At 41.6% G+C, this 26,099-nt stretch overlaps 1 protein-coding gene across 6 annotated transcripts in view; it reads right to left on the bottom strand.

Annotated features, from left to right (window-relative positions):
* Positions 1–2,771: 2,771 nt before the first annotated feature.
* PLCB4 (phospholipase C beta 4) overlaps positions 2,772–26,099 on the bottom strand; it is a 535,803-nt gene continuing 512,475 nt past the window's right edge. For 4 of the 6 annotated variants that reach the window (XM_073628632.1, XM_073628627.1, XM_073628630.1 and 1 more), the window contains 4 exons: positions 21,502–21,559; positions 14,156–14,242; positions 13,312–13,348; positions 2,772–5,651 (listed from right to left, as the gene is read on the bottom strand). In XM_073628632.1, the coding sequence (XP_073484733.1) occupies positions 5,563–5,651; positions 13,312–13,348; positions 14,156–14,242; positions 21,502–21,559 (271 nt within the window). In that variant the 3' untranslated portion in view covers positions 2,772–5,562. The remainder of the gene's footprint in view (positions 5,652–13,311; positions 13,349–14,155; positions 14,243–21,501; positions 21,560–26,099) is intronic. The other 2 variants (XM_073628629.1, XM_073628631.1) reach the window with 1 other exon arrangement.

Below are 26,099 nucleotides of genomic sequence, written 5' to 3'. Positions count from 1 at the left end.
TTGTGGCCAGGGTCCAGTTATGTTAGAACAGAAAAGAGCCATTCCTATACTTCTCCATGATTGGAGGTGCCCAAACCTCCTTTTACTGTAGCATTAACAGGACCCGTCACTTGAAAACCTGAAGTCAATCATTTGGAGATCTGTCCACATACATGGTGCGATAGTGAGGTATTCACATACTTTTGGCCAAATAGTTCATAGTAAAGTCAGATTTTTTTTTTATGAAGGTGAACTTAAGCTTTAAAGAGAACTGGTCATGAAAGAAATACCTATGATTCCACTAAGAATGTGGTTGCATGGCTTGCTACATGCTTTGGCTCCACTGATTTGGGAAACACCAATCCAGGCAGGTATGCCAACTGTGCCGCCCAAATATCTAACCTGCATACTTGCTGTGGGTTAATGATCAGTGGTTGGATCAGGATGACAACCAGGCAGCTAGCATTTTTCAGAAGGGAGTCTGGAATGACAGCACAGGTACTACCTCTCTCTACAAAATTTATCTCGAAACTAGCTGAAACACATCATGACTGAGGGCCTTATGGTCTTACACAGAAATTTGGTGCCAGTGTTACATGCAAATATCATAACAGTAGTGTTTAAAAATGGTTTTCCCCTGCTTTAATACGGATATATTCTACATTATTTTGAGTACAAGTATATATAAATACTTTATACATCTTCACAGTTACAAACGTTTCCTCTTCCCCACGTCTTGCCGTCTTCGAAACGCAACATAGCTATCTCTGCATCACACACACGAGACTGCAGTTTCTGTACAATATTGGATGTAAACGTTTCTTAAAGTGCGAACCGCATGATCCTTTTAACATGTGAGCACTGGTTTCATTGAGCACAATCGCTTCTAGTATTTTATTGCTCTAAAAACATTAGTCAGAAAAATATCTGAACTCTCTTCATCAGGGAAAAAAAAAAATAAAAAAATAAATTAGGCATAGTTAATGGTAAAGCACTTTGCTACAAGTTTCTTCTAATTCAAGTACTTCTTCAAAGAGATAATATCTCAATCATAAATATATTTTCCTCTTAACGATTTCTACATCTTTGGTGCGTGGCGGGCAAACACACGGGAAATAATAAAAAATAATAATAAGGTTCTTTACTTGGAGACTTTTTCCCCCCAAAAGGTAAATACAAGCAGGTACAGCAAACTCTTGTAAGTCATCTCTCTTTATAAAATGATCTTGCAATAAAAATATTGCACAGTTGTGCAGACGCTTGATTACAGAACGATTTTAACCTCTTTGTGGGTTTCACCCCCCCAGGACCAAAGCAGCGAATTTATCAGGCGAGTACTAGGTCCAATCAAAGTCATTATCAGCTGAAAACAGCGGGCTCAATTCACAAAGCTGATTTCCTTTTGTTTGGCCATTATTTCCCTGACCGCACCTTATCTCAGTTTTAAAAGGTGCACACTTTTTTTTTAAGCATGCTCTATATAGTGGTATGTAATTTACATTTATGTAATTACTAACTCTACTACTATATAACATTATCAGTTACTTTGTCATCCCTGATAAATAAATAAAATCGATGTAAAGCCAATTTAGAAAGTTGAACTCACAAGTTAGCATCAGATCTTTACTTAGTGCATGCACTAGGCATCACTGCACTCTTCGGAACCAAATTTAAAAAGGAAATGATCCACATGAAAAATAAAAATGTAAATAAGTATCCACTGTAGTGATTGTGACTCCAGAAAAAACAAATGTCCATAGGTGCCTTAATATGGAATCCCTTGAAAACTCCAAGGTGTTATGCAATGTGTGTGATATATAACGAACAAAGCCTCTTACCAGAGGAGATGGACCCCAAATTATAGGGATCAAAAACGCTTGATTCAAATGTGATCAGCTGCAGTGCTCCATCCCATCAGCTCTATCAGGAGACCTGGTAATGTTGGTTGCTATGCCTGGATGTGGAAATGCTTCCAATATATATCCAAATGTTCCAAACTCCAATGATTGCCCTGCTGAATGCTCGCCAGCACAAGGAGACACCAAGAAGAGAGAAACTCCATAGTGCAGTGTGTTAAAGAACATTTATTGAACAGTTCCATTGCACTATACAGAGTAAACAAAAGACTTCAGCACAAAAACACAGAGCCGCGGCCCTTGTCCTGCAGGTTTGAGCGTGGTGACGTCACAGATAGTAGCTCCATTTGATGCGTTTCCCCGTAAGAGGCATCGACTGGGACCGGAGGCTACGATAATAACTGTTCAATAAATGTTCTTAAACACACTGCACTATGGAGTTTCTCTCTTCTTAATGTCTCCTTGTGCTAGCGAGCATTCAGCAGGACAATCACTGGAGTTTGGAACACTTGAATATATATTGGAAGCATTTCCATATCCAGGCGAAGCAACCAACATTACCAGGTCTCCTGATAGAGCTGATAGGATGGAGCACTGCAGCTGATCACATTTGAATCAAGCGCTTTTGATCCCTATAATTTGGGGTCCATCTCTTCTGGTAAGAGGCTTTGTTTGTTATATATCGCACAGATCGCATAACAACTTTGAGTTTGGAGTACTCACACACCTATCACATTATTTTGGGTAAGCGCAAAATATAATATATATATATATATCTTTGCACTCCCCCATACCCACTGCTCTAAAAGATTAAGAGCCCTGGTGGAGCAGGGAGGTGGCATGGGTTGCGGAAGATGAGTATACCTTGCTGCTCATTTTAGGAAGTGGCTGAATTCCTGGAGTTCAGCTTTATATTTTATATTTATTTTCATTGCAAATATGCTGTTAATATATATATATATATATATATATATATATATATATATATACATACACAGTAATACCTTGGATTACGAGCATAATTCGTTCCAGAAGAATGCTTGTAATCCAAAGCACTCGTATATCAAAGCGAGTTTCCCCATAGGAAATAATGGGAACTCAGATAATCCGTTCCACAGCCACTGCTTGTCTATGCAGTACAGCAGTACAGCATGTGGCCAGAGGTGCGAAGGCAATGGAGACACTCAGAAACACTTGGAGATGCTCTGAGACACTCGGAGACGCTCTGAAACACTAGGAAACAGAGTGTCTCAGAGTGTTTCCAAGTGTCTCCGAGCGTCGCCGGCGCCCCCTCACCTCTGGCCAAATGCGGTACTGCACACCTCAGCGGCTTGTATCCTGCTCGTCTTTCGAGACAACGCTCGCAAAGGATTTAAAAAAAAAAAAAGCTGGTATTGCGAAACGCTTGTTAAACTGCGTTTCTCGCAAACCGAGGTTCCACTGTATATTTGTATATATAAATTAGATTTTATAAATTTTTTGTGTTGGGTACCTCCAAAGTTTGACAAATTGCTTCAGGGTTACTGCTGTATGTACTGTCAGATTTACTACACTTATATGGTGCGGATTAACATAGAGGGCTTCTCTTCCTATTTAACAGTCAAACACATGAGATGCTGCTGATGTATAAGTTAAACTGGTAGTGTTACATTCCATTTTAAAACTGATAACCATTTTTGATGTAAGCTTGGGTTAGTTTGTGAATACTTAAAGAGGCATTCCATGTCAATTTTTACAAAGTTCCATCAGTTCAGCTTGAACCAGTGTAAGTATGTATAGTATGTGCCATATCTGTGGGATCCGTCTAAAAGATGGAAACCACTATTGTAGACAACGCTACTCCAGTGATCTCCACTACTTTCTAGGTCTCCTTCATCCAATCAAAGAGAACGTTGCATTATTTGAGAAAATACAAATGGCGCCCATGCCTAATAGACGACCTGCTGTGTTCAGTAAACAGCAGGGCAGCTGCTCAAGCATGGGACCTGGAAGCTAGTGATGTCTACTACAGTAATTTCCAGCTTCCAAGGGGATCCTACAGGGTTGACACATACATACATACTAACATTGATCCAAGATGGACCAATGTAACTTGCCATAACTGCCATACCTCAAATTCAGCTTTAAGTGGTGCTAAAAAAAAACCTCATCCATCTTTGTGAATTGAGCCTAATGCCTTTTCTGCTAACTGCTAATGTCATCTTGACCATAAGGCTATGTCAAAACCAAGGATTGCAAACCCAGGATAGGCATCACGCTGCAAAATGGGACCATGTGGCCTGTGGCTGCCCAGAAGGGGGAAACATGAAACTTTTGAAAGCCCCGAATGGTGCACAGCGACAAAACACGGCACTCTCTAGGGTAGAAGCAGCTTCAGCTCAGCTCCATCCAGGCCACACTCCAGAGCGTTTCGTCCCACCCACAGGATTTAGTCATGGAGGACCTCTATGACTAACCTCTGTGGGCAGGGTGAGGATGGAAGGAGTTGAACTGAGGCTGCTTCTATTTTAGCGAGTGTTGGGTTTTGTGCAGCATTTGGGGCTTTCTCTCCTTTTTACGTTGCATGCATTGAGCCAGGACAGGCCAGCACCCTCTGCGTGGGTCACCAGATTTGGGCACACAGGAACCTGGAGCGGAACCCCCAGTTCTTTTGGTATGAAAGTTTTCGAAGTTGGAATTCACTCTTTTGTTTTTGAAAACGTACGTTTTCTAGCTCAGATATGGTCTGGTGAATGGCGCTCTTGCGAAACCCACTGCAAAACGCGCACGAGCTTCAATGTGGCCTCCTCTATTGCCGACAGTAGGCCAGAGTTCAGTGTACATCTGCACGTCCTAAGCATGGCAAATTCAAAACAAAGCCACTATAACAGGTAAAATAGATATATAGTAAAAAAAAAGAAGGAAAAGCTGACTTCCTTGCTGCCCACGCAAGAACAAGAAAATCATTTGGATCCAGCCGGCAATTCGAATTTCCCATCAGCAAACACCCTCCTCCCTTTCACCACTTTGTTCTCCACCTCTTTCCTCATCCTCAATATACAATTTAGTTGAAATGCTAATGTTCTCCAAGCACTGGCATTTGGGTAAATTTACCGTTTAGAACACTTTGTGCTTTCTGGCTATTGTCGAGGTGGCGCAATGCATTTTCTTCTTCAATGCGTCGTGCTACTTCAAAGCGTGCCGCTTAGCCTTCCAAATAAAGCCATGCTCATTAGCCATTCTAGGAAAAAAAAAAAAAACGCCATGCAATACAATTGGGATTAAGTCCCAGAGAAACAGCAGATTCTTCCGCCTGCCTTTGTTTTTCGTTTACGTCCTGCACACCTTCCAGCAAGCGTAACAGTGTTGCAGCTATCAGTACAAAAAAAAGATCAAAATTCTCTCCTATTTCTGGTTGCTACACTGGCAATAGTTTTAAAAAAATCACTTAAAAAAGTTAAAATATTTGCAAATAATATTAGAATATTAACATACCATTTAGTATCAATAAAAAATATTTATCTTTTTTTTTTTTTTTCTTTTTTTTTCTTTTTAACCTTTATAACTGTATAATTGTATTTTCTGTATCATAAATAGTGCAGTGCTCAGAATGTTAAAAGGGAAATATGCCAGTCTTAAAATCTCGCCAAGACAAAATAGGGTCTAACATAAGAGCACACTTCATATTCAGTGTCTGTGGTCGTTAAAATTTACAGTGTTCTTGAAAGGACAGTAGATTGCTCGCTCTTCAGTTTGCGTTTTGCAGCTTTACACAACTGTTGCAGGCCTGCGGTCCATCTCGGCTTCCAGTTTGACCATCTGCTGGATTTCCTTTGCCTAGGGGCCGGAAAGAGGGAGAAAAATGTGATCAGTACAGCATGCAACGCACTGCTGTCTCATGTTACAAGGATTATCTGATGGATGTTATTCGTTTCCAAGAACAGCATTTGTTACATAATCAGGTTAAAAAAAAAAAAAAAAGAAAACACAAGTCTTAGTCCATCAGTTCAACCAACAGAAAAAAATAAATACATAAAAATAATAACTAATAATAATAATAATAATAATAATAAATGGAAAACCTCCATATATGCAATATACCCACAGCTGATCCAGAGGAAGGGAAAAACTCAACAAAGCTCCAGCAGGGAGGAAAAAATTCCTTATTGATCACCCGAGAGGCAATCAGATATTCCCTGGATCAACCATCCCTAGTGCAAACAGTCCCCGAATACTCTGCTCTAGGCTTCTCCCCTACGATGAGCTGAAAATGATGATTCAAAAAAATAGAAGTGGAGCCTCTCAACTCCTAGGAGTCTGAAATATGGTTTATTTAAGTTACCCAATACAAAATAAATCCACCGGATTCCCTTCTTATGAGTTTCACTTCATCCAGAGCTTAGCCATAAAAACTCTACACATTTCGCTCCATCTGGAGCTTAGTCATAGAGATTCTAGATGTTTCACCCCATCTAGAGATTAGTCATAGAGACTACGTGGTTGATTCTATCCAAAGTTTAGTCATAAGAGACTACGTGTTTCACTCCACCCGGGGCTTAGTCATAGAGACCCCGTGTTTCACTCCATCTAGAGCAGTGATTCTCAACCTGGGGGTCAGGACCCCCTTGGGGGTCGAATGATGATTTGCCAGGGGTCAACAATTCCTGGGCTGTTCCTGAAGCCCGCAAGTCTCTCTCGGCCTTTTTTGCAGCCGCCCAGCAGGGCTGTCCCTGGAGCCTGTGGCTGCCCAGCTGGGCTGTTCCTGGAGCCCGCGGCCACCTACTCAGCCTCTTTGCAGCCGCCCATTCAGTTCACAGCATAGCTGGGGGACACAGACTAGAGGTCAGCTGACTGGTGAGGAATGTGAAGTGGGAGGAGCCTATCTCTTTATTTCGGCATTGGTGTCACTGCTACGAGACACTACAATGTCAGAGACACAGTGAGTTAACACTACCTGTGATTATAGTTGCCATTAAAAGTCCCTACTACAGTTCTCAGATCAGCAGATGACCTTGATCAAGAGCACCTAAGTTGGCTGATCAGAATTCCCCCCAGCACTGCCACTCATCCCAACTCCGCTCCCCTCCTTGCATACACACGGTCACACAAAAGTTCTCTGAACTTTCGACCGTCAAGAATGCGGTGACGTACAACACTATGACAAGCCGAGAAAATGAAGTTCAATGCTTCCGAGTATGTGTCGAATTGTTTCCGAGCATGCGTAGGAATTTTGCGCGTCGGAATTGGTACAGACGATCGGAATTTCCGATTGGAAGTTTTTCCGACCGAAAAATAGAGAACCTGCTCTCAATCTTTTTGCTGGCAGGAATTCCACCAGCAAAAGTCCGATGGAGCATACATACGGTTGGAATTTCCTACCATGAGCTCACATCGGACTTTTGCTGGTGGAATTTCAGATCGTGTGTACAGGGCATTAGGGGTCCCCACAAGTTGGAAAATTTTATCAAGGGGTCACGGCACCAGAAGGTTGAGAACCACTGATCTAGAGCATAGTCATAGAGACTCTACACATTTCAGTCCATCCAGAGCTTAGTCAGAGACTCTAGATGTTTCACCTCAGCTTAGTCATAGAGTCTACGTGTTTCACGCCATCTGAAGCTTAGTCATAGAGACTACGTGTTTCACTCCATCTGGACCTTAGTCATAGAGACTATGTGTTTCACTCCATTTGAAGCGTAGTCATAGAGACTACGTGGTTCACTCCATCCGGAGCTTAGTTATAGAGACTACGTGTTTCGTTCATCTGGACCTTAGTCATAGAGATTATGTGTTTCACTCCATTTGGGGTTTAGTCATAGAGACTACATGTTTCACTCCATCCAGACCTTAGTCATAGAGACTACACATTCCACTACATCTGGAGCTTAGTCATAGAGTCTATGTGTTTCTCTCCATCCAGAGCTTAGTTATAGAGACTACGTGTTTCTCTCCATCTGGAGCTTAGCCATAGTCTACGTGTTTCACTTCATTTGAAGCTTAGTCATTGAGACTACATGTTTCTCTCCATTTGGAGCTTAGTCATAGAGACTATGTGTTTCACTCCATTTGGAGCTTAGGCATAGAGACTACGTGTGTCACTCCATCTGGAGCTTAGTCATAGAGACTACGTGTTTCCCTCCATCTGGAGCTTAGTCATAGAGACTACATGTTTCACTCCATCCAGAGCTTAGTCGTAGAGACTACGTGTTTTACGCCATCTGAGTTCCTATATGGAGAGGTCAATTCAGCCATCCCCTTTAAATTCAACTCTTGCCACTGGCTTCTGGCCAGCTCAATAGATTGTTGTTTTTTTTTAAAAAAAAGCTGGATGCATTCCTAAAAATATAGAAGTGGAACAGCGCAACTCATAAAGTCTGAAATAGTTTTTTTTTATGTTACCCGATACAAAATAAATCCACCTGCTTCCCTCTTCCCTCTATCTAGAGCTGAGTCATAAAGACTCTACACGTTTCATTCCATCCAGCGCTTAGTCATGACTAAAGCTCCAGATGGAATGAGACACGTAGACTCTATGACTAAGCTCCAGATGGAGTGAAACACGTAGTCTCTATGACTAAGCTCCGGATGGACTGAAACACGTAGTCCCTATGCCTAAGCTCCAAATGGAGTGAAACACGTAGTCTCTATGACTAAGGTCCAGATGAATGAAACATGTAGTCTCTATGACTAAGCTCCAAATGGAGTGAAACATAAAGTCTCTATGACTAAGCTCCAAATAGAGTGAAACACATAGTCTCTATAACTAAGGTCCAGATGGAGTGAAACACGTAATCTCTTTGACTAAGCTCCAAATGGAGCAAAACACGTAGTCTCTGTGACTAAGGTCTAGATGAATGAAACATGTAGTCTCTATAACTAACCTCCAGATGAAGTTAAACATGTAGTCTCTATGACTGAGCTCTGGATGGAATGAAACACGTAGTCTTTATGACTAAGCTCCAGATGGAGTGAAACATATAGTCTCTATGACTAAGCTCCGGATGGAGTGAAACATGTAGTCTCTATGACTAAGCTCTGTATGGAGTGAAACACATAGTCTCTATGACTAAGCTCCAGATGGCGTAAAGCACGTAGTCTCTACGACTAAGCTCTGGATGGAGTGAAACATGTAGTCTCTATGACTAAGCTCCAGATGGAGGGAAACACGTAGTCTCTATGACTAAGCTCCAGATGGAGTGACACATGTAGTCTCTATGCCTAAGCCCCGGATGGAGTGAAACACATATTCTCTATGACTAAGCTCCAAATGGAGTGAAACACGTAGTCTCTATGACTAAGCTCCAAATGGAGAGAAACACGTAGTCTCAATGACTAAGCTTCAAATGAAGTGAAATGATTCTGACAATAATACACTTCCTGCCCTAGGGTGACAATTCAGAAGATAGCTAGGATGGTGACAACATTGTTTGAAATTTCAGTTTGGTGAAATGTTACTGTGTTTGCAAGATGCCTGGGGGTGTCATTAAGAATTAATGGCACCCCCACATATCTGCAAGTGGCAGCGCGTTTTTGTGTGTTGCAGGAAAGTTTGTGATTTTGCGCACGTTCCTGCAAGGCACTGCTCTGAATGAAGTCTTAATGAATGTTTTCCTTCTGACTGTTTTGAAAGAGATCCCTTCCAGTCCTGACATCCCTTTAATGGATTGGCTGTCACACTGGTTCCATGATTCCCATCCCACTGGGTCCCAGTCGTTACTAGAGACCGGGAGCTGTCCTCGACAGTTTCTAGATGCATATTTGCACACTCTTTGCCATCGCACATACGTGTTAAGTTGGTGGCAATAGGTTCATATCTACCTACACTTGGAAATTTGTTGGCTAAAGCCGGACAGGGACTGGTCGAGATTCAATCCATGTATGGGCAGGCTGATTGTACCCAAGCCGATCCATCAATCGACTTAGGTTCAATAAAAATTTTATTGTTTTTCGTTTTTTAATACAAATGTAAACATAATAAAGCATGAAAAAGAACCGGAGCCTAACGTTAGGCAATCCGGATAACCAAGTACAGGTGCGTACATGTGTAAATACAGTGTGATATATTCTGTTGCTTATAAAAAGATTGCTGAACATAATGTTTATAAAGTAAACGTTTAAACAGTAATCCATCTTAAAGTGCTAATGCCCTGTCATAAATTCTGGACGCCCCAATGGGGAACTACTGCGTCCAGGTTAAGGGAAATTATTGATAAGGCATTTACATTCGGTGAGGATAAGAATAAATGAAAAGGAAAAGGAATGTTCTTCCAGTTCTTTTAAGTCGTGGGAGGACTTGTGGTAGGAGCTTCAGAATACTAATCCATCAATCGACTTAGGTGCAACCAGCATGTCATATTTTTCAGGATACGATTATTGCCAGCGGCTTTACCCGTCAGCAATAATCACTGTGTTCCCTCAGCTAGAGATATGCATTACACTTCATTTCGGATTAATTTAATTTAGTAATTTTGTTTAGTTATGTTGGAATGATTGGTTTTGGGAATTTGTTTCTTATATTCAGATTCATGTCGTATATTTGACATTTTAAAATCGATTCGAAATTTGAATTCAAAATTAAAATGTTAAAATTAGAATTTCGAAAGATGGCTACATTTATTCTATTCTATATTTTTCTATTCTACTCTATTTTATTCCACTCTTTTCTATTCTATTCTTTTCTATTATGTTTTATTCTATTATTTTCTATTCTATTCTGTTTTATTGTATTATTATTATTATAATACAGGATTTATATAGTGCTGACAGTTTACGCAGCGCATTACAACTTCAGGGGTAGACAGTAGAAATACAATACACTTTAATACAGTAGGAATCAGAGGGCTCTGCTCATTAGAGATTGCAATCTAAGAGGGAGGGTCAAGAGATACGAGAGGCAATAACTGTGGGGGATGTGCTGATGGCGAAAATAAATTTACAGTTGTTAGGTGGGGGCCAGATAGGCTTCTATACTATTCTTTTCTATTCATTTCCTTTATTTTCTATTTTATTCGGTTTTATTCTATTCAAATTCAGAAGACGGCTATATTCGTTCTATTTTATTCTATTCTTTTTTTTTCTTTTCTACTCTATTTTTTTTTTTATTATTTTCTTTCATTTTCTATTCTATTCTGTTTTATTTTATTTTCTATTCCCTTCCTTTATTTCCTATTCTATTCTTTTCTATTCTGTTTTATTCTATTCTATTCCTTTCTATTCTATTAAGCAGCCTAAGTAGAAATCATCATCTTATTTCACTTTTATACCTTACTATATTTATTGCAATATGTTTTCATTTAGAATTCAAATTTATTTTCAAATTCAAATTCATTTTCAAATTTGAATTTGGATAATTCGTTTTGTGGTAATGTTGATAAAAAATAATTAAGATGATGATTTCTACTTATTATGTTTGGGTTGGATGGAGGTGGATCCATCAGAATCTCCAAATCATAACATAATGAAAGAAACAAAATTAATTTCAAATTCATTAGTTATCCTTTTATTTTCTATTCTATTCTGTTTTATTTTATTATTTTCTATTATATTCCTTTATTTTCTATTCTATTCTTTTCTATTCTGTTTTTATTCTATTCTATTCCTTTCTATACTATTGAGCAGCCTAAAGTAGGAATCATCATCTTATTTCACTGTTATACCTTACTATATTTATTGCAATATGTTTTTATTTAGAATTCAAATTAATTTTGAAATTTAAATTCGGATAATTCGTTTTGTTGTAATGTATATAAAAAATAAATAATTTGGTGATTTCTACTTATTATGTTTGGGTTGGATGGAGGTGGATCCATCAGAATCTCCAAATCATAACATAATGAAAGAAACAAAATTAATTTCGGATTTATTCGTTATGTTATGTTTTGGAGATTCTGATGGATCCACCTCCATCCAACCCAAATATAATAAGTAGAAATCATCATCTTAAATTTTTTACTTTTAAACCTTACTGTATTTATTGCAATATGTTTCCATTTCTTATGTAGTGTATTTTTTATAATAATGAAAAATGGTAATGCAACAAAACGAAATGGATCCGAATGAATTTAGATCATTTGTTATGTCATTATGTTTTTTCGGATGCATTAAACATTAACAAAAGCTCTGAATGAAACAAATACATTTGGTTGTTTGGTTATAATTTATTTAAAATTCGTTGAAATTCGTTTCTATTGTGATTCGGAGATTTGAATACAGCCAAATAACGAAAATTCTGTCCGATAACGAAACGTATTGCACATGTCTACACCCAGCAGGGACGGCTCCCTACGCAACCCGTGGTTTCAGGAAAGAAAATCGTATCATCTATGCCTGGCTTAAGAGAATTTGCATTTTTTTGGGGGGAAAAATATACTATACATGCCTGCAAGAACAAAATTATTATTCAAAATTAGACATGTGCACTGCTGAAAAATTAGTTTGTTTTAGTTTCATTCCTTTTTTTTTTTTTTTTTTTCGTTTTTTAGGTCATTCGTTATGGTTGCAATTCGTAAATTAGAAAATTCGGAAATGTGTAAATTTAAAAATTCGGAAATTAGAAAATCCGAAAATAAGAATGAAAATCCGAAAATTCGAAAGAATAACTAACGGACTAACTAATAATAGCTAACTGTTAAATTATAGGTATTGGAATTTCCTTTTAAATCTGTCTGTTAGTGAACGTAACGAATTTATCCAAAGTTACGAATTATCCGAAATAACAAATGCCGCATCGAAACAAATGGAACGTAACAAATTAATAATAATATATAATAATAATAATAATAAAACAAGCATTATTATTATTATTGTTATTTATTATTATTAATTTGTTTTGTTCCATTCGTTTAGATACGGTATTCGTTATTTTGGATAACCACCCTATTAGAGTGTAAGCTCTTCTGAGCAGGGCCCTCTTAATTCTCTTGTATTTTATTGTATTATAACTGTATTGTCTCCTTTTTATATTGTAATGGGCTGCGTAAACTGTTGGTGCTATATAAATCCTGTATTATAATAATAATAATAATATTAATAATAATAATAATTTGCAACTTCGGATAAATTCGTTACGTTCACTAACAGCTAAATCTGAAAGGAAACTCCAATACCTATAATTTAATAGCTAATAATAGTTAAGTTATTATTCGTTAGTTGTTATATCAGATTTTCGAATTTTCCGGTTTTCGAATTTACAAATTCTCCAATATTCAAATTTACGAATATTCATAAAAATTCGTTAAACGAGTTTTTGTTCATTCGGATATTTCCGACTTAACTAATTTGTCGAAATGTGTTAAGAAAACGAATTCCGAACGAAGCGAATTGCACATGTCTACGTAAAATTATACTCAAGGAGGTTCAGGAAATTTGACAAAAAATTTATTATTTTATTATTATTTAAATACATTTTAAATGAATTTATAAACTTTTGAAAAACATAAGTAAATGAGAAGAAGTGGAGATAAAGGGGGGGGGGGGGGGGGGGGGTGACAAGCCATACCTTGTGAGTTAGAAACTGCATGACACGATTTCAAAAGCTGTTTGTACAAAAACAACAAAAATTGTCAAAGTTATGCAGCATGAAATGAAGCAAATAAAAAACACAAAAGAAAAAAAAAAAAAAAACTTAAGCTTGAATAATGCATGAAAGAGCAAGACAGTCACATGATGAACGCCATGGTTGAACAAGGGCCAATGGGCTGTTGTAATTAGAATATAAGGCTTGCGCCCCCTGCCGCCTATTGGGCCAGACATTTCCTGCTTGAAATATCCTCATCACAGGGTCAACCCAACAGCGTTATCGCATGTGCTACGCATCTTATTATGCGTTCTTCTCTAAGATCCAGTTATTTTACAAAAAATGAAAAAAAAAAACAAAAAAAAAACCTCACATTATAAAAACACATGGGGGCGGTCTATTTATTAAACATTAGTTGGACGAATGTTACATTTTGGCTATCATTTCTCTAATAGAGTAATTTTTTTAAGGTGGTTAGCGCCATCCAGTGGCCAAAAAGCAGAATATTTTCTCACTGAGGTATTTGAGAAAACTATACCACATTTTGGCCACCGGATGGAGCCGACGATCACAGGGATTAACCTATTAGAGAAATTACGGAGAAAATTCCTGCGGCAAATGTGTGTGACGTTCGTCCAGCGAATGTTTTATAAATAGACCCTATGGCAGTGATGGCGAACCTTGGCACCCCAGATGTTTTGGAACTACATTTCCCATGATGCTCATGCACTCTGCAGTGTAGTTGAGCATCATGGGAAATGTAGTTCCAAAACATCTGGGGTGCCAAGGTTCGCCATCACTGCCCTATGGTGTTACCGATCTGTACCTGTTCATTCTGCTTATCCAGGATCTCCAGGTGTTCTAGCTGGGCTTTTTTCAGCAGGTCCATCTCCTTTGACTGTTTCATTGCAAGCTGAAAAAAAAAAAAAAAAAAAAAAAAGAGACGTAATTTCATATAGTCCAAATTAAAAAAAAAAAAAAAAAAAATCTGCATATTTTTTAGTTTGCATTAAAGTGGTTGTAGACACTTACATATGCCTGGTGAAGTGACCGGCCTCAGGTGATGCACAGAGATTAAACAAATCCTCTTCTGCAGACCTCAAAGTGCAGAATTTACACATCGGGTCGGGTTCAGGTAATTTAAAGGGGGGCTCTGGGGTGGGGCTGAATAGAATGCATTAAGGTGAAAAACCTTGAGTGAGGGTTTACAACCCCTTTAAAATTCATTAAAGTGCATTTTTTCCCCCAAAAATGCTGCGCAAATACTGTGTGACATAAGAAACTGCATTGACCGCCATTTTATTCTCTGGGGTCTCTGCTAAAAATATATCTATATAATTTTTTTTTTTTGGGGGGGGGGGGGGGGTTCTTTTCTAGCAAGTAATTTTCTAGCAAAAAACAAAAAATAATAAAAAAAAAATAATAGATTTTTTTCACGTGCCAGAAAAGGCCCAGTCTTCACGTGGTTAAATATACCCTTGAAAAGGTTTTGTTACACCTGTTCAATAGGTGCAATAAACGTACCTCTTGATCCTGCCAGAAATCCACTGAGATTCCAGCTTCCTGTAGTACAGTGACAATGCTGCACTGAAATCTCAAGCAAGTGTTATGAGCCTCACCCAAGTTCTTCTCAGGCCGGCACTATCTTTGCTCAGGCATCACCCAGGGTCAATATCCACTTCCATGACGGCTCAGAGATAACACAGTCCTGTACATTTTCCACGCAGTTCTGTGCTGTGTTCACAAATGTCTGACACAGATCGACCCCTGCTGCAGATATCTCAGCTTGCAACTTGATTACGATGTTAACAAAGTTACGATTATTGATTGATTTAACACTATTGGTTATTTTTGATTGATTATTAATTAATTGATTGATTGTTACTGATTAAGATGTTAACAAAGTTACGATGTTGGAGTCTTATCGATGGGGAGGGGAGACTCGGCTTGCAACTTGATTACCATGTTAACAAAGTTACAATTATTGATCGATTTATTATTATTGATTATTAATTAATTGATTGTTACTGATTACGATGTTAACAAAGTTACAATGTTGGAGCCTTTTCGATGGGGGAGGGGAGCCTCAGCTTGCAACTTGATTACGATGTTAACAAAGTTATGATTATTGATTGATTAATTATTATTGATTATTAATTGATTTGATTGATTGTTACTGATTACGATGTTAACAAAGTTACAGTGTTGGAGTCCTATCGATGAGGGAGGGGAGACTCAGCTTGCAACTTGATTATGATGTTAACAAAGTTACGATTATTGATAGATTTATTATTATTGATTAATTGATTACGATCTTAACAAAAATACAATGTTGGAGTCTTATCGATGGGGGGGGACTTAGGAAATTCTTCTTCCTGCCTGCAGCAAAATGATCACCTTATCTAAAGGTAACATTACTAGATTAAGACTTATCCACCTTACCAACCGCTCAGTGTCTGCCAACCCTCTACTTCAATCCCTACACTGGCTCCCAATCACCCAGCGAATTAAATTCAAAATTCTAACCACAACATACAAAGCCATTCACAACTCTGCCCCAAGCTACATCACTAATCTTGTCTCCAAATATCACCCAAATCGTCCTCTCCGCTCCTCTCAAGACCTCCTGCTTTCAAGCTCTCTCATCTCCTCCTCCCATGCTCGTCTCCAGGATTTCTCCAGAGCCTCTCCCATCCTCTGGAACTCGCTACCTCCATCTATCCGGCTAGCCCCTACTCTTGCTACCTTCAGGCAATCCCTGAAAACTCATCTCTTCAGGAAAGCCTATCACGTCTCCAACTAATCTCCTACCACTTCCACCAGCTCATTCCCCACAGTTACAACCTTTTGTACCACCTACCCCACCCTATTAGATTGTAAGCTCTTCTGAGCAGGGCCCTCTTAATCCTATTGTATTGTATTGTATTATATTATAACTGTATTGTCTCCCTTTTATATTGTAAAGCGCTGCGTAAACTGTTGGCGCTATATAAATCCTGAATAATAATAATAATAATAATAATAATAATAATTAAGACTCAGGGACTGCGTTTTAGGGGTAAAAGGGAACAGCATAGGGATGATTTATTGTGGGACCTGTCAGGAATGTATTCACGCAGATGTGTGAAAACGCTGACCGGTCCCCTTTAAATGGTTCCACAGCATTCACTACCATGTTTACATTCCATCAGCGAGTGCAGATATATTGATACAATAAAACAATCTTTGTACTTTGTATATATTTTCATATTTGTATACAGTGTATATGTACAAATCTTAATTATTTGTACATCAGGGCCCCTTTAAATGTCATGGTTTTTAATTAAATAATGTAAATTAAATCATCCTTTTTTTTTTTGCTTTCTTTAATGGCACTCACAGTCTATTATTTTCTAGTTAGAAATGTCACAGGAAAAGAGATTCTACTGAGCGGCATACTGACAGGCTCAGGTGGTTGTCATGGAAACATTAGCGGCAACATTATTCTTCATTCTACATCTATTCTTGTTCTTGATCAACAATTCTCAGCACAATTTCCCATGTTGTTACATTCTGTGGGGCGTTCGGGTTTTGTGTATCAGTCTTATGGATTTAAGCAGACAGATGCATGAGAATACGATGTACAAGGGGGTCAGAAAATACATCCAAGTGATAATGGGGCAATGGTAGTCTGACAATGATCATTGCCGGAGCTTTTTTTGCTAAGAGAATAGGTGCAGGTACTCCCTCCTTCTGCGTCACCCCTTGTCTCCGCCCCTCTACCCACCCCCAAGCACCATCCCTTAGTTCCACCCCCTTTCCCCCGAGCAACATCCCTTAGTTCCACCTCCGAGTATCATTCCTTAAATCCAACTCCTATCCACCCTTGAGCACCATCCCTTAGTTCCACCCCCTATCCACCCCCCAAGCACCATCCCTTAGTTCCACCCCCGAGCACCATCTATTAGTTCCACCCCCAAGTAGCATCCCTTAGTCCCACCCCCAAGCAGCATCCCTTAGTCCCACCCCAAGCAGCATCCCTTAGTCCCACCCCCAAGCACCATCACTTAGTTTCACGCCCTATACACCCCTGAGCACCATCCCTTAGTTCCACCCCCTATCCATCCCCGAGCACCATCCCTTAGTTCCACCCCTATCCATCCCCAAGCACCATCCCTTAATTCCACCCCTGAGCACCATCTGTTAGTTACACTCCCTATCCACCCGGGAGCACCATCCCTTAGTTTCACCCCCTACCACCCCTGAGCACCGTCTGTTAGTTCCACCCCTGAGCACCATTCCTTAGTTCCACCCACTATCCACCCCCGAGCACCATCCATTAGTTCCACCCCTATCCACCCTCGAGCATCATCCCTTAGTTCCACCCCCTATCAACCCCCGAGCACCATCCCTTAGTTTCACCCCCGAGCACCATCCCTTAGTTTCACCCCCGAGCACCATCCCTTAGTTTCACCCCCGAGCACCATCCCTTAGTTCCACCCCCGAGCACTATCCCTTAGTTCCACCCCCCAAGCACCATCCCTTAGTTCCACCCCCAAGCACCATATATAAGTTCCACCCCCAAGCAGCATCCCTTAGTCCCACACCCAAGCACCATCACTTAGTTTCACGCCCTATCCAACCCTGAGCACCATCCCTTAGTTCCACCCCCTATCCATCCCCGAGCACCATCCCTTAGTTCCACCCCATCCATCCCCAAGCACCATCCCTTAATTCCACCCCTGAGCACCATCCTTTAGTTACACCCCCTATCCATTCCCGAGCATCATCCCTTAGTTCCACCCCCCTATCCACCCCCGAGCACATCCCTTAGTTCCACCCCCAAGCAGCATCCCTTAGTCCCACACCCAAGCACCATCACTTAGTTTCACGCCCTATCCAACCCTGAGCACCATCCCTTAGTTCCACCCCCTATCCATCCCCGAGCACCATCCCTTAGTTCCACCCCATCCATCCCCAAGCACCATCCCTTAATTCCACCCCTGAGCACCATCCTTTAGTTACACCCCCTATCCATTCCCGAGCATCATCCCTTAGTTCCACCCCCCTATCCACCCCCGAGCACATCCCTTAGTTCCACCCCCGAGCACCATCCCTTAGTTTCACTCCCATCCACCCCTGAGCACCATCCCTTAGTTCCACCCCCGAGCACCATCCCTTAGTTCCACCCCCGAGCACCATCTATTAGTTCCACCCCCAAGTAGCATCCCTTAGTCCCACCCCCAAGCAGCATCCCTTAGTCCCACCCCCAAGCACCATCACTTAGTTTCACGCCCTATACACCCCTGAGCACCATCCCTTAGTTCCACCCCCTATCCATCCCCGAGCACCATCCCTTAGTTCCACCTCTATCCATCCCCAAGCACCATCCCTTAATTCCACCCCTGAGCACCATCTGTTAGTTACACTCCCTATCCACCCGGGAGCACCATCCCTTAGTTTCACCCCCTACCACCCCTGAGCACCGTCTGTTAGTTCCACCCCTGAGCACCATTCCTTAGTTCCACCCACTATCCACCCCCGAGCACCATCCATTAGTTCCACCCCTATCCACCCTCGAGCATCATCCCTTAGTTCCACCCCCTATCAACCCCCGAGCACCATCCCTTAGTTTCACCCCCGAGCACCATCCCTTAGTTTCACCCCCGAGCACCATCCCTTAGTTTCACCGCCGAGCACCATCCCTTAGTTCCACCCCCGAGCACTATCCCTTAGTTCCACCCCCCAAGCACCATCCCTTAGTTCCACCCCCAAGCACCATCTATAAGTTCCACCCCCAAGCAGCATCCCTTAGTCCCACACCCAAGCACCATCACTTAGTTTCACGCCCTATCCAACCCTGAGCACCATCCCTTAGTTCCACCCCCTATCCATCCCCGAGCACCATCCCTTAGTTCCACCCCATCCATCCCCAAGCACCATCCCTTAATTCCACCCCTGAGCACCATCCTTTAGTTACACCCCCTATCCATTCCCGAGCATCATCCCTTAGTTCCACCCCCCTATCCACCCCCGAGCACATCCCTTAGTTCCACCCCCGAGCACCATCCCTTAGTTTCACTCCCATCCACCCCTGAGCACCATCCCTTAGTTCCACCCCCGAGCACCATCCCTTAGTTCCACCCCCGAGCACCATCCCTTAGTTCCACCCCCGAGCACCATCCCTCAGTTCCACCCCCGAGCACCATCCCTCAGTTCCACCCCCGAGCACCATCCCTCAGTTCCACCCCCGAGCACCATCCCTCAGTTCCACCCTTGAGCACCATCCCTCAGTTCCACCCCCGAGGACCATCCCTAAGTTCCACACCCGAGGACCATCCCTTAGTTCCACCCCCTATCCACCCCCAAGCACCATCCCTTAGTTTCCCCCCTATCCACCCCCAAGCACCATCCTATAGTTCCACCCCCGAGCACCATCCCTTAGTTCCACCCCCGAGCACCATCCCTTAGTTCCACCCCCCGAGCACCATCCCTTAGTTCCACCCCCAAGCACCATCCCTTAGTTCCACCCCGAGTACCATCCCTTAGTTGCACCCCGAGCACCATCCCTTAGTTCCATCCTGACCACCATCCCTTAGTTCCACCCCCAAGCACCATCCCTTAGTTCCACCCCCAAGCACCATCCCTTAGTTCCACCCCCTATCCACCCCGAGCACCATCCCTTAGTTCCACCCCCTATCCACCCCTGAGCACCATCCCTTAGTTCCACCCTATACTCATCTCCCAGTACCGCCCCTTTTAAAGAATACAGAACCAAGTATCATTTTTTTGCTGCTAAATCATTTTTATGGGATTTGTTAATAACAAGAAATGCAGAAAAAATGACCCCCCCCAGCAAAAATAGACTCTCCCCAAGCAAACTAGATCTCACAGAAACCAGCATCAATAGACCCTCCAGCAGCCAGCAGCAATAGACCCCTCCCTCAACAGTAGACCCCTCCCAGCAACAATTGACCACCTGCAACAAAATAACTCTGGCAACAATAGACTCCCACCAGCAACACTAGATCTCCCAGCAGCCAGCAGTAAAACAGAGCCCCCAGCAACAATAGTCCCCTGCAAGCAACACTAGATCCCCCAGCAGCCAGCAACAATAGAAAGCTTCCTTAACAGTAGATTCCTCCCAGCAACAATTGACCCCATGCAACAAAAAAAAAGAACCCCGGTAACAATAGATCCAACCCAGCACCAATAGTTCCCTGAAAGCAACACTAGATCTCACAACAGCCAACATTAATAGATCCCCCAGCAGCCAGCAACAATAGACCACTCTCTCAACAGTAGATCCCTCCCAGCAACAATTGACCACATGCAACAAAAGAAGTCCCAACAACAATAGATCCACCCTAGCAAGAATATACCCCCACAGGCAAAACTAGACCTCCCAGCAGCCAGCAACAATAGACCCCTCCCTCGATGGTAAGTCCCTCCCAGCAACAACTCACCCCATGCAACAAAAAAAGAACCCCAGTAAAAATAGACCCCTGCAAGCAATACTAGATCTCACAGCAGCTAACATCAATAGATCCCTAGCAACCAGCAACAATTGACCCCTCAATCAACAGTAGATCCCTCCCAGCAACCACCACATGCAACAAAAAAAGTCCCAGCAACAATAGATCCACCCCTGCAACAATAGACCCCCAAAGTCAACACTAGATATCACAGCAGCCTTTAACAATCGACCCCCCAGCAGCCAGCAACAATAGACCCTTTGCTCAATGGTAGGTCCCTCCCAGCAACAAGTGACCCCACTGCAACAAAATACCCCCCCCCCGACAATAGAGCCACCCGAGCAAACAATAGATCAAACCATATCATATAGTTAGATACATATCGTAACATCCTGTGATTTGAAGCCATGACCTTCTACGTCAACGTTATCTATAGATCATGGGAAGGAATGGGTTAAACTGAATCTTCCCATCCCTATAAATTCTCGGAAACTTTAGCCCCCACCAAATGGCCAAATCTATGGAGCATCTCAAGCGGGAACCCTTATGAGATCAGTAGGTGGAGGAATTTGTAAAGATGATCAGCAATAGGCAGAGAACACCTCCTACCCGTACACCTTGGAGGTATTTGGTGTAGGTGGAAAGGTAAGTACACAAGATGGCCGGCCACGAATATTACATTTACAGAAGAATAAGACAGCGACTCGTTCCTACTTACTCTTTTCCTCTCTTCCAGGAATTTCTTTGTGTTGCTGCTATTCAGTTCCCTCACTCGCCTACAGAGGATCAAAGGAATATGATGAAAGGTAGAGCATAATAATATAAACATTACCGCTGTGATTGTGTATGGATATACTCATTCCTATCATAATACTATTAGTAATATACTGTACACTGGTAAGTACTCTACATTGTAAATTGCAGAAACCCAGTTTTACACATTACCCTACATCTGGCCCTTAAAGTGGTTGTAAACCTCAGATATGAAACATGAACAAGGCATAGCCCTCTATAGTGTGTACTTGTCTCACTCCAGAGCACTAATTGTCATTTCTGTCTGCTGCCTCCTTCCTCTGCTATCAGCAGAAATCACTTCTGAAAAGTTTTCCTGACACCAAGAAAAAAAAGGTGACAGGGGAGGGACCTCCAGCTGATTGACAGCCTCAGCTCTGTTCCTGTGTGCTGTGTGAAGGGGGTGTGTCCCTTCCCTCCAATCAGCTCTCAGAGCTCTCCTCACTGAGCTCTGCAGAGAGTAACTTCAGATCTCCACCCCCTTTTTTGTAACCCTCAGACAAGCTTAATAAACTCAGCAGTTTGAACGGATGTAGAGGAGAGAAAACTGCAGATAAACAGGTACAACTTACGTAAGAGGATTTGTTTCATCTCTGTGATAGTCCCTTCACTGGGAGTATGTAAGGGTTTACAACCACTTTAAGATAGTTTCAATGCCTTAAAAAAGTATTCATACCCCTTGAAATTTTCCACATTTTGTCATTTTACAACCAAAAACGTAAATGTATTTTATTGGGATTTTATGTGATAGACCAACACAAAGTGGCACATAATTGTGAAGTGGAAGGAAAATGATAAATGCTTTTCAAAATTTTTTACAAATAAATATGTGAACAGTGTGGGGGGTACATTTGTATTCAGCCCCCCTGAGTCAATACTTTGTAGAACCGCCTTTCTCTGCAATTACAGCTGCAAGTCTTTTTGGGGATGTCTCTACCAGCTTTGCACATCTAGAGAGGGACATTTTTGCCCATTCTTCTTTGCAAAATATCTCAAGCTCCGTCAGATTGGATGGAGAGCGTCTGTGAACAGCAATTTTCAAGTCTTGCCACAGATTCTCAATTGGATTTAGGTCTGGACTGTGACTGGGCCATTCTAACACATGAATATGCTTTGATCTAAACCATTCCATTGTAGCTCTGGCTGTATGTTTAGGGTCGTTGTCCTGCTGGAAGGTGAACCTCCGCCCCAGTCTCAAGTCTTTTGCAGACTCTAATGTCCTGTACACACGGCCGGATTTTCCGACGGAAAAAGTGCAGTCGGATTGTGTTGTCGGAAATTCCGATCGTGTGTGGGCTCCATCCGAATTTTTCCGTCGGAATTTCCGACACACAAAGTTTGAGAGCAGGATATAAATTTTTCCGACAACAAAATCCGATCGGTTAAATTCTGATCGTGTGTAGACAAATCCGATGCACAAAGTGCCACGCATGCTCAGAATAAATTAAGAGACGAAAGCTATTGGCTACTGCCCCGTTTATAGTCCCGACATACGTGTTTTATATCACCGCGTTCAGAAAGATCAGATTTTCCAACAACTTTGTCCGACCGTGTGTATGCAAGACAAGTTTGAGCCAACATCGGTTGGAAAAAATCCATGGATTTTGTTGGAATGTCCGATCAAAGTCCAATCGTGTGTACAGGGCATTACAGGTTTTCTTCTAAGATTGTCCTGTATTTGGCTCCATCCATCTTCCCATCAACTCTGACCAGCTTCCCTGTCCCTGCTGAAGAAAAACATCCCCACAACATGATGCTTCCACCACCATGTTTCACGGTGGGGATGGTGTGTTCAGGGTGATGTGCAGTGTTAGTTTTCTGCCACACATAGCGTTTTGCTTTTAGGCTAAAAAGTTTAATTTTGGTCTCATCTGACCAGAGCACCTTCTTCCACATGTTTGCTGTGTCCCCCACATGGCTTCTCACAAACTGCAAACAGGACTTCTTATTGCTTTCTTTCAACAATGTCTTTCTTCTCGTCACTCTTCCATAAAGGTCAGATTTGTGGAGAACACGACTAATAGTTGTCCTGTGGACAGATTCTCCCACCTGAGCTGTGGATCTCTGCAGCTCCTCCAGAGTTACCATGGGCCTCTTGGCTCTTCTCTGATGAATGCTCTCTTTTCCCGGCCTGTCAGTTTAGGTGGACGGCCATGTCTTGGTAGGATTGCAGTTGTGCCATACTCTTTCCATTTTAGGATGATGGATTGAACAGAGCTCTGTGAGATGTTCAAAGCTTGGGATATTTTTTTTATAACCTAACCCTGCTTTTAACTTCTCCACAACTTTATCCCTGACCTGTCTGGTGTGTCCCTTGGCCTTCATGATGCGGTTTGTTCACTAAGGTTCTCCAAAAAACCTCTGAGGGCTTCACAGAACAGCTGTATTTATACTGAGATTAAATTGCACACAGGTGGACTCTATTTACTAATTAGGTGACTTCTGAAGGAAATTGGTTCCACTAAGATTTTAGTTGGGGGTATCAGAGTAAAAGGGGGCTGAATACAAATGCCCCCCCCCCCACACTTTTCACATATTTATTTGTAAAAAAAAAATGAAAAAAATTTATAATTTTCCTTCCACTTCACAATTATGTGCCACTTTGTGTTGGTCTATCACATAAAACCCCAATAAAATACATTTACGTTTTTGGTTCTAACATAAAAAATGTGGAAAATATCAAGGGCTGTGAATACTTTTTTAAGGCACTGTATACATATAAAAAACGGGGTGCCAGCAGGTTAATAGGGCAGATTGGAGAAGCAAAGTCTAACAAAAGTACAAGCTGATTACAGGGAGATTTGTTTAGAAACTATAAGGTAATAGAAGTGGAAAAAACACATTTTCCTTCCGGTGTTCCCAACAAATTATTTAAAACTACATTCATCGGAACATTATTAGGTACACCTGTTCAATTGCTTCGTAACACAAATTGCTAATCATCCAATCACATGGCAGCAACTCAATGCATTTAGGCATCTAGACGTGGTGAAGACGACTTACTGAAGTTCAAACCGAGCATCAGAATGGGGAAGAAAGGGGATTTAAGTGACTTTGAAAGTGGTATGGTTGTTTTTTGTCCCACACGTAGGAAGCCCTCCCTGTTTGGGCTCCTAATTTTCACTTGGACGACCATTGAGCATCTTTTTCAATTTAATACTCCATGCTGGGTCCTTCAGGGTGATGGCGGTTTCCCGGGGCCACATTGTGCTTCCTGTTTTTAATCCAATGGAGTGTGCTATAAGCACCTGATTGTTGTAATTGTAAGTGTTGAATGCAATAGATATATGTATAGCAATTTCATTGTTAATAATTAGTATAGGCATTGACTGTTTGTACTTATTCCTGTAGAGTTATCATATCCTATTTTTGCCCTGAAGAAGGAGTATCTCTAGAAGACTCCGAAATGCGTCGGTTGAAGGACTATCTCTACATACCATCCATTTGTAACTATTGCATCATCAGTAATGGCTGTCATGTATACATATGTTTTAATCCTTGTATTTCTAATAAAATATATGAATACTTTTTTTACTATATCAAGTTGTTACATTTATCTGAGTGCCGTTAAAGTCCAAACCCTAAGGGGAACTCCTTTTTCTCTATTGGCATGGTTGTTGGTGCCAGATGGGCTGGTCTGAGTATTATGGGGATTTTCACACACAACCATCTCTCGGGTTTGCAGAGAATGGTCCGAAAAAGAGAAAATATCCAGTGAGCGGCAGTTGAGTGGAGGAAAATGTCTTGTTGATGTCAGAGGAGAATGGGCAGACTGGTTTGAGATGATAAAAAGGCAACAGTAATTCAAATAACCACTCGTTACACCCAAGGTATGCAGAATACCATTTCTGAAATCACAACACATCTAATCCTGAAGCTACATCAAAATGGGCATCAAATGGGCTACAGCAGATGAAGACCACACCGGGTGCCACTCCTGTCAGCTAAGAACAGGAAACTGAGGCTACAATTCGCACAGGCTCACCAAAATCGGACAGCAGATGAAGACCACACCGGGTGCCACACCGGATGCCACTCCTGTCAGCTAAGAACAGGAAACTGAGGCTACAATTCGCACAGGATCACCAAATTTGGACAATGGAAGATTGGAAAAACGTTGCCTGGTCTGATGAGTCTCAATTTTAGCTGCGACATTCAGATGGTGGGGTCAGAATTTGGAGTAAACAACATGAAAGCATGGATCCATCCTGCCTTGTATCACCGGTTCAGGCTGGTGGTGGTGGTGTAATGGTGTGGGGGGGATATTTTCTTGGCACACTTTGGGCCCCTTAGTACCAATTGAGCATCATTTAAATGCCACGGCCTACCTGAGTATTGTTGCTGACCATGTCCATCCCTTTATGACTACAGTGTCCCCATCTTCTGATGGCTCCTTCCAGCAGGATAATGCACCATGTCACAAAGCTCCAATTATCTCACCACTGGACAATAAGGTCCCTGGACTCCAATGGCCTCCACACTCACCAGATCTCAATCCAATGGAGCACCTTTGGGATGTGGTGG

This window comes from Aquarana catesbeiana, linkage group LG04 (assembly GCF_042186555.1).
Source record: "Aquarana catesbeiana isolate 2022-GZ linkage group LG04, ASM4218655v1, whole genome shotgun sequence".
Lineage (NCBI taxonomy): Eukaryota > Metazoa > Chordata > Amphibia > Anura > Ranidae > Aquarana > Aquarana catesbeiana.
This window is presented reverse-complemented; position numbering and strand designations above follow the sequence as displayed.